The following is a 10416-nucleotide window of genomic DNA, read 5'->3' as shown; positions in this document are numbered from 1 at the left end:
CTATGAACTTATTGTGAGATGGACACCGAACCAAACCGATCTAAACCAATTCTTACTCGCTTAAGACACACAAGTGTGTTTTTTAGCTATCAAGACTTGTATAAATCTTTAAAAATATTTCATAAACGGATTTTAATTATTTTCTTAAGTACTTGGAAATGTTGGATCCAACTTGATCTCATAACAAAGTTTGGACCTGATGACCGTCGTTCGAGTCAATCAAAAACCTATTTATTCTAAAGAGTTAGAGCAAGTAGGGTATCGTATCACAAAGAGTATGTGTTCAATGTAATTCATGTAACAGATTTAATATTATGAAGTAAATGGTTTTAGTGCTAATCACACAAGCAATAGTTTAAATTAAGAGAACTAAGCAACGAACAGGTAAACAAGTATTAAGCAGTTAACAAAGCAAACCACACCCGGGAATTCAAGTAAGCAACCAAACAGTATCTCATGCAACCTAACAGATTGATTATTAACGATTAACTAAAAAATGATCAACCAGAAAAAACCTTAGACGTCAACAATTACTTTACCCACGGCAGTGGTTATCAAACAGTCCTTGCCAGTGTGACTCAGTTAAGGGTAATTGTACGTTTTATCGTATTCAATCTAACCAAACAGTTATATGACTAATTATCTAGCAACTGGTAACAGATCGTTCAGACCAACGTAAACCTAAACCGACCGAACACACGGTAATACTAAACATCAATAATCATATATCAATCATTAATAACAATACACAAGTGTTCTTAATCACATGAGGAAAACTGTAAAAGGTTACAAATTATACATCCCGGGTGCGATTCTAGGAGATTAGCCGAGCCGAGACATCATCAAATCTTCGATACGGATGATATGGATCATAGATATGGTCTTGAAACGAGCTAGGATAGTGGAAATCGCCTCTTGGAGCTGCTGGAATCGCCTATGGTTCGTCAAAACGGAGTTGGTTTTATCTTGATGAAAAAGAAGTTATAAACTCAAAATCCCGTCTTCACTCCCGTCGCGGTACGCGACGGGGCCTTCTGTGATTCGATCGCGTACCGCGATTGACTATAAGTCAAAGCTCCATTTATCTCCCATCGTGGTACGCGATGGGATTCTCAACACACCCATCGCGTACCGCGATGGGTTCTGTTATAGCAAAATTTATTGAATGTTATCGTTTCGCGTGCTGGACATCCCGGGTCTTCATTCCGTGTCACAACAGGTCCATAATGAGTACTTTAACACATGTGACCTGAAATCCAATAATACACGTATGAAGTATTGATAGTTCTAGAATAAACAGTTAAAACTAAATAATAAACGAACTAAAACATATACAAATTAACCGACCATCACATCCCCACACTTATCTTTTGCTTGCCCTCAAGCAAAACTCTAAAGCAAACATCGACCTCCATCATAGGTATGTAGATTATCGCCATTAATACTAGTAAGGTTTAAGGTCATACCCAGTTTCCCAGACTGACACTGTTTTTAGATTGGCATCTCACAAATACGGTTAAATGCTATAATAAAAACAGTAGAGCCGCCCAGACAGGTGTACTTTGTTTTCGGTTAAGGCACACATGCTCATACCACTCGTAATATAACATCTCTCCTCTCGGTTTAATATATGGACTAGCAAAAGATGTGCCAGTATCACTCAGCTCTCAATATCACTCATAAGTACATATTAATCCATCAAGCTGCTTTGGCACAAATGCAAATCAAGAGGTCTTTAAAAGGGCTGTAACGGGGCCATGTGTAAAGGTATGGAAGAGAAATATTTTAGTAGCTCAAAGTATCCGACCCGTCTTATTACAAATCATCTAAATAAATAAAACAACTGTACAACTAACTGGCTGATTATATACATCTAAATAAGCAAACTATCAACATACTGATGTCACATTTTTTTTTGACATAAACGAACTTCAATAAATGAACTACAGAATACATAACTGAATGTAAACAGACATCTTTTTGTCTTTTTCTCATTTTTAAGAATAATAACGTGATGCTTAATAATGAGATAAATACAAATACAAAACAAAAGCAAATACAATTACAGATACAAATAAACCTAGTAAGCCGGATCGTATCGTAACATAATGTCGGGGTTAAACAAACGAAAAATAAGTCCAAGAAATGTTTTCTAAGGGACCCAACCCCCCGCCCCTCACATTAACCTCACCTCATATGTGTAATAATGAGGCCCCAACCCCCCAATAGCCATACTCACGCTCATCCAGATAAGGCTTAACCTAGTTGCCTCTATCACTTTTGCATTTTGCCAACTGTGATCCCGTAATCCATGAACATCAGTGAAAGCACTCAAAAGACATGTGTGTACTATATATTATATGTGTATTATATATATTTGGGTCAACTCACACACGTACCGGAGGAATAGGGTTGACGATATAAACATGTGTACCTGTCCCCATGACTCGTTATCCCCGCCTAAACGACCCCATTTTCAACTTCTCGTAATAAAAACATTTGTGAGTAAGACTAATGAGACGCTGAAAAACCAATCATGACCAGAAACCTATGACTTGGCATTAATGGAAATAATTAACAGTTAACAACTTTGGTTTCTGAACACTCTTCGAGGTACTATCGGGCTAAAATTTTTCAAATTTCCCACATCCCCACACTTTAGGTTTACATTGTCCTCAATCTAAGAATACTTAACATTATCCTCAAAGTTAAAAATGATATAACGATTAATAAACATTTGAGGGACGGGGTTGAAATTGACTTTTTGACTATTAAGCAATTTTTAAAATTTCGGGGCTTATGTGTGGCGGTTCTACTAACAATTATACAATTACACTTTTAACGTTTAAAATAATAAACATAATGAAATTATGAAACTGAAATCACCTGATATCAACGTGACTGGAGAAGGACCAGTCGGCTCGTGAACTCTCAAAAACACTCGTGTACTCTCGTCCCATCCAATTACCAAACTGACAATCGAACCTGCAAAATCTCGAGATGTGTAGAAGCAAGTGGCGGATCATCATCTGCTTCGTCCTGCGGATCCACCGGCTGCTCCACTGAAATGATCAACGACTGTAGAAGTGGTACCTGGTCGTGAATCCCCAACTGACGCAGCAATGTCCAATCAAATGAACGGTGGTGAAGAAGCTGCATCTGTCGGATCCGCTGCAGTCTGGTATACTCCTCTGATGTGAAGTCGAATCGAAGAATCTGATGAGGTATACGTCAATATCCCATAATATCCGCTGGCTCGATGCAAGGGACAATCTGGACCACGTCACTGTCATAGCGGATGACACGAGGGTCAGTCCGCTGCCTCTTGCGCCGTGCAGGCGCTGGTGCATCAGCCGTATCTGCAAACTCAAGCACGCAAGTTAGATATGTTAATATGGCGACGACCGTATAGCATTTTGGTCGCGGTCGTCCCATATAATAAAATAATAATAAAATAAAAATAAATAAAGACGAAAAATTCGGGGACACCCTGTGCGTATATCTAAAAACCAGATTAACCCGCCCGAATGGAGATTGAGTACGGGCGGGTAATCAATTAACAATTCAAACTGTCAAGATATCCCCGGGACTCGATTAACAAAACACAAACAAACGTGACTCGACACAACTCGATTAACCACACACAACCAAACCAAACAAAACACAAGTTAATTGACTCGATCTAGCTAACACCCAATCTGAGAAACTGTTTCGAAAAATGTGCAACACCCAACGAAACTGTCGGTAACAAAGAAGATATGTCAAATCGGTTGTTTGTGAATATAAAATCAATAAATGAAGTTCACAAATAAACGTTTCATAATAAATTACTGATTTTTAAACTTTTGAACTTTTAAAACCTAATTCGTCATAAAATCACATTTAAACAAAACCGACATCCTGCTAAAACGGTAAAACTAACCCATCCCGATAACCTTTCGAATTACACCAAAACAAATTCCAATGACAATAAGCATCCCAAAACCCGGCAACCCTAATCACAAATTAACTAATGATAACCCGACCACTCAATAAACCCAATAACTTAACATGAACTAACGACGCCCGTACCCGCAACTTGAAAAAGCACCCGAACTAAACAAAATAATTTAAACAAAAATTACCTCGTAATCGGGAATTCTGGAACGAATAACAAAATTAACAGTGGCTGCGTACAGCGGTGACAGGTAACAGCAGTGGTGGTAGGTCAGGCGGCGGTGGTCAGAGTTGCCGTGGTGGTGGGGTTGCGGTGGATAGAGGATGATGATGATGGTTGGCTAGAACGGGGGTAAGTGGTGACAGTGGTGGTGTGGTGGGGTAGCGGCGGTGGTTGGAGGAGATGGATGAGGACGATGGTTGGAAGTGGTGGAGGCTGTTGGATGGTGAGGGACGGCGGGGTGGTTGGTGGAGACAGGGAGGCGGTAATGAGGCGGTGTTCGTCGGAGAAGAAAAAGACGGGGAGGGGAGAAAGAAAGACGGAAGAAGGAAAGAAGAGAGAAGAAAGAAGATAATGTCTATATAAGACCCAGGTCGGCGGTGCTCCATGACCCATCGCGGTACGCGATGGGTTAAAAAGGGGCTGAGCGCGTACCGCCGCCCAAATTTGGGAAAATTAGGGTTTAACCCATCGCGGTACGCGATGGGGTTTAATGCCAAGCCCATCGCGTACCGCGATGGGTTCAGAAGTCAGATTTGAATGTTTTCGAAAACGCACCTGTTTTGGCATCCCGACATCACCCTGGACACATTCAAAACTGAAAATACCTTTACGTACCTGGATTGACGTGTACTACACCAATGCTTACCAAACTTCTCTAATTTCCCATTCTTCAACAAGCTTCCCCACACTTGGCATTTACTGCGCAAAACTAGAGACGACAATAAGTACAAGACTTAATAAAATAAAAACAAAATTGGACATACACTTACAAACCCCGGGTTGCCTCCCGTAAGCGCTGAATTTAAAGTCTACAGCTCGACAGTGCCTCGAACTCAGTTATCTTCATAAACAAGTGAAGTCACTATTAAATTCACCGTTTCCTTATCCAGCTCGTGTATGTCCTTCATCTCCAAATATGGCTTCAGTCTATAGCCATTTACCACTTGCCTCAAATGATCATCGAAATCTTCAATCTCGTACTGACCATGATTTCCAACTCTTACAATCAAATACGGGCTCGTCCACTTACTTTTCAACTTACCCAGGAAGAGTTTCATCCTCGTGTTGTACAACCACACTCAACCGAATATTAGCATCATGAACTTTCTTCATTTTCGCCTTGTAAGCGGATGCGCAATCGTATGCCTCGTCTCTCAATTCCTCAATCTCGCACAAAGCCAATTTTCTTGATTTACCTGCATCATCATAATCTATGTTAACCTGTTTAGTAGCCCAAAACGCTCTTTGTTCAATTTCAATCGGTAAATGGCAATCCTTTCCATACACAAGTCTATAAGGAGTGGTTCCAATTGGCGTTTTATAAGCGGTTCGGTAGGCCCATAAGGCATCAGTCAACTTGGTCGACCAGTCCTTTCGGTCCGTACGAACAGTTTTCTGTAAAATCTATTTTATTTGCCTATTGGAAACCTCAACTTGTCCACTCGTTTGTGGATGGTAAGGAGTTGCAATCCTGTGATTAACACCATATCTTTTAAGCAATTTCCCGAATTTAAAATTCTTAAAATGAGATCCCCCATCACTTATGATGGTTCGGGGGACTCCAAATCTCGAAATAATATTACTTTGAACGAAATTGCAAACAACTATGTGATCATTTGTCCTAGTGGCTATCGCTTCAACCCATTTAGAAACGTAATTGACGGCCACTAGGATATACAAATTACCGTGTGAATTCGGAAACAGGCCCATGAAATCGATCCCCCATACATCAAAAATGTCAACAACTAGGATCGGGTTCAAGGGCATCTCGTCCCGCTTAGAAATACTCCCGATTTTTCACACTTTAAATAGTGTTTCGCGAACTCGTGAGCATCCTTAAACAGTGAAGGCCAAAAGAAACCACTCATTAAAACTTTTCGAGCGGTTTTCTGGCCACTGAAATGACCACCACACGCAGACGAATGCGCATGTTCCAACACTGATCTGACATCCTCCTCGGGTATGCATCGTCTGATCATCTGATATGCACCAATTTTAAACAAATCCGGATCGTCCCAGATGTACTGTTTAGCTTGGGACATCAACTGTTTCTTCTTTCTCCTTGGCCAATGCTCTGGTAAATCACCTGCAACTTTTAAATTAACAATGTGAGCAAACCAAGGATTTTGTGAAACTGTCAGGATGTGCTCATCCGGGAAGGACTCGTTAATGGGCCCATCAGTGTTCCCATTTTCCACCATAATTCGGGACAAGTGATCTGCAACAACATTTTCACTCCCTTTCTTGTCCCGAATCTCTAAATCAAATTCCTGCAACAGCAAAACCCATCTGATAAGTCTCGATTTTGCATCCTTTTTGTCCATGAGGTACCTGACAGCAGAATGGTCAGAATATATAATAACTTTACTACCCCAAATATAAGACCGGAATTTATCTAGAGCATATACTACTGCTAGTAACTCCTTCTCGGCTGTGGTATAATTTAATTGAGAATCCGAGAGGGTTTTACTTGCATAGTATATAACAACGGGTTTCTTGTCAACCCATTGACCCAAAACAGCCCCGACCGCGTAATCACTTGCATCACACATTATTTCAAAAGGTAAACTCCAATCGGGTGATTGAAAGATCGGGGCTTCAACTAATTTCAATTTCAAAATGTCAAAGGCCTTAGCACATTCGTCATTAAAGTCAAACGGGGCATCCTTAAGCAATAATTACATAAGGGCTTGGTAATGTCACTAAAACTCTTAATAAACCTTCTATAAAACCAGGCATGCCCTAGAAATAATCTAATGCCTTTAACATTGGTGGGATGAGGTAAAGTAGAAATAACTTGGACCTTGGCCCGGTCCAACTCGATCCCCTCTTGGACCATGAAATGGCTCTTTTCCCAACTAAGAACCAAGTTCGTTTCGACACATCTTTTCAAAACCCTTTCGAGTTGGTTTAAACATGACTCGAAAGATGTGCCGAAAATCGAAAAATCATCCATGAAAATTTCCAAAGACTCCCCCACCATATCTGAAAAGATACTCATCATGCACCTTTGAAAGGTGGCGGGGGCGTTACATAACCCGAATGGCATTCGCCTAAACGCGAATGTGCCATACGGGTACTTAAACGTGGTCTTTTCCTTATCTTCAGGATGAATAGCTATCTGGTTATACCCGGAATACCCGTCTAAAAAGCAATAAAATTTTTGACCAGATAGCTTTTCGACAATTTGATCGTTAAACGGAAGCGGAAAGTGATCTTTTGATGTTGCCATGTTCAGTTTACGATAATCAATACAAATGCGCCACCCGGTTACCGGCCAGGTGGCGACCTCGTTACCTGAGTCGTCCTTGACGACTTGGATGCCCGCCTTTTTCGGTACTGTCTGTGTCGGGCTCACCCACGTGCTGTCTGATATGGTAAAGATAATGCCAGCATCTAACCACTTCAGCACTTCCTTCTTCACCACTTCCCTCATGTTCGGGTTCCACCTCCGCTGAGCATCATGCGCGGGTTTGACAGCCGGATCTGTTAAAATTTTGTGCATCACAATTGAGGGACTGATTCCCTTCAAATCCGCTATCGTCCACCTGATTGCTTCTTTATTCGCAACCAGCACCTCCATCAAAGCATTTTCCTGTTCAACAGATAAGTTAGAAGCTATAATAACAGGCAAAGTATTCTTACCAAGAAAAACATATTTTAAATGCTTTGGGAGCTCTTTCAGCTCGACTTTCGGTGCTTCCAGCATTGACGGTTTCAACCCGGTATCAATCTTCTCGGGAAGCGGTTCCACCTGAACTAACCATGGTGGACGGTCTCCTCGCACAGCTGCATCTCCATCTGTCTTTCCTCATCTTCCAGCAACTTGTCTGTTTCCACCTGTAACCTGTCAAACAAAAAACACGTTTCCGCTGCGCCATCCGAACTGACGACAGAGTCGTATAGCGGAATGCACTCGTCAATGAAATCGGCCATAAAGCACTCTTCATCGACCGGAGAGTTATCTCCACGTGTGAAAACATTAATTCTCAGCTTACGGTTACCGAATGCCATGTCAACAGTACCATTTCTACAATTAATGTTGGCATTTGCGGTAGCCAAAAATGGTCTACCGAGGATAACCGTGGGCTGTTTGGTCCTTTCACCCGAAACATAATCGAGGACCAAAAAGTCAACTGGAAAGTAAAAGTCTTCCACTTTGACGATAACGTCAGTCAATATTCCTCGGGGCAGTTTTGGTGTCTGGTCAGCCAAGACAACCGTGGTGGCAGCCGCACGAAGCGGGCCAAAATCGTACTGGTCGTATAAACTGCCCGGGAGAATACTGATACTAGCTCCAAGATCTAGAAGCGCCCGAGTCATTTTAAAATCACCCACTTGAATGGGTATAATGGGCGTTCCCGGATCTTGTAGCTTTGGTGGAAGAGCACCCGAAAGAATTGCACTCACATTGTCGGTAAAATCAATATGTTTAGGAATCTTATGACTCCTTTTCTGTGTGCACAACTCTTTTAAATACTTAGCATAGGCAGGAATTTTTTTTATGGCATCTAAAAGAGGAATGTTAATTTTGACTTGTTTAAACGTTTCCCACATCTCTTCTTGTTGCGGGCCTCGTTTTGATGCCATCTTCGCCTTTGATGGTGCCAACAAAGCATCGGGATATGGAATGGTTTTCATCCTTTCCTTATCCTTAGAGTTGTTGGTGTCATCCTTCGGAACCGATTTATTATTTTTAGTTTCACTTTTGTTAGGTTTATTTAATTCAATCGGTTCCGGCTCGTCATCACTGACGAGATTTTCATCAATCTCTTCCACCACCCCATCAACCAAAGGTGGTGGACCCCCAACCTTATTATCATACTTCTTACCATTACGTAAAATACTTACCTCATTGACGTGCTTTTTCGAACTTGAACTGTGATGATTCGGGTTGACTATGGTGTTGCTCGGAAGTTGGCCTGCATTCTTTTGTAATTTCGCCATATCTGAAGCGAGCTGACCAATTTGCTTCATCATTGCCTCTGATGATTTATCCCGTAACTCGAACTGTTGCTTCGTCTCGGCCTTTTGATCAGTCATGGCTTTCAATAACGCATCCAACTTCGAATGTACTGACTCATCCAAATTACCCGAGGACCGTTTCTGCTGATCCTGATTACCCGAAAAATTTTCACCCCGGTTACCGTCTCTGTTATACCCCCGATTCTGATTACTCGAGCCCTGCTGATAACCACTCTGGCGGTAATTACCCTGCGATCTGTTCTGACTCGATCCCTGAAAGTCCGGTTCAGCTGAGAAGACGCGTTCCCGTAACGAAAATTTGGGTGATTCCTCAAGCCCAGGTGATATGTGTTTGAATTGAACCCTTGACCTTTGGAATCCCCGTAAGCATAATTAACTTCCTCGGTGTCATCCTCCTCATCATCATCGTAATACTCGGGGCAATTTTCTGCCTTATGCCCGAGTTCACCACAATATTCACAAACCGGGAATTTCACTCCAACTTTCCCGACTTCTTTCTTCTTACCCTTTCTGTACCCAGCCAGTTCACGTTCTAACTCAGCAATTCTTTCAGACTCACTCGTGACTGACTTAACTGATCTGGATGAATTACCACGTCTTCGTCTTTCAGCCGCTGCCTCTGATTTTGAATCTTCACACATAAATTCTAGAAAATCTCAATCATCTTCCTCGGTCTGATTCAGCAACTGACCATTACACGAGGCCTTAAGATGTTTTCGGTCCTCGTATGTCAACCCATCAACGAAGCACTTTACCAATTCCCACAGTTCGATTTGGTATGTGGGCATTTCCTGATCATATCTTTATACCTGGTAAAAGCTTCATGAAATAATTCACCGGGTAACTGTGAAAAGTGACGAATGTCTGAACGGGCCTCGGTAGTCTTCGACTGTGAATAAAACTCGTTTAGGAAGACTTGTTGCATCTCGGCCCAGTTTCTGATGCTGTGTGTTGGTAACGAGTTAAACCACAGTTTTGCTTTATCTTTTAACGAGAACTGGAATAACCGCAACCGGACTTCATTCTGATCGAACGTACCATCGCCAATAGACCCACAAATAGCCGAAAAATCAGTTAAGTGTGAATACGGGTCTTCTGAAGCCATCCCGTTGAAGTGAGGAACGATGTTGATGTAAGATGGTCGGGACTTGAAAGTTGGCTGTCCCTGCACTCGTACCTGTGGAACCAACGGGGAAGCTCCGTCTAAGATAGCTGGTCTGAACCGACTGTTAAAACCATGAGCTGGGGCTATGTAATTTCTCCTTTTCCCC

The 10416-nt window shown here is 41.8% G+C and overlaps 1 protein-coding gene across 1 annotated transcript; it reads right to left on the bottom strand.

Annotated features, from left to right (window-relative positions):
• Positions 1-3231: 3231 nt before the first annotated feature.
• Positions 3232-9916, bottom strand: LOC143613396 (uncharacterized). The gene is made up of 4 exons (XM_077087107.1): positions 9391-9916; positions 7947-9358; positions 3936-3994; positions 3232-3359 (listed from the first exon to the last, which is right to left on the bottom strand). Exons 1-4 carry the CDS (start codon positions 9784-9786, stop codon positions 3232-3234), a joined length of 1995 nt encoding a protein of 664 aa, XP_076943222.1. The 5' UTR covers positions 9787-9916.
• Positions 9917-10416: the final 500 nt, after the last annotated feature.

This window comes from Bidens hawaiensis, unplaced genomic scaffold (assembly GCF_021521415.1).
Source record: "Bidens hawaiensis isolate Kalapana, Puna unplaced genomic scaffold, B.hawaiensis_p1.1 tig00037270_1, whole genome shotgun sequence".
Taxonomy (NCBI): domain Eukaryota; kingdom Viridiplantae; phylum Streptophyta; class Magnoliopsida; order Asterales; family Asteraceae; genus Bidens; species Bidens hawaiensis.
Note: the sequence above shows the minus strand (reverse complement) of the source record. Positions and strands in the feature narration are given on the sequence as shown.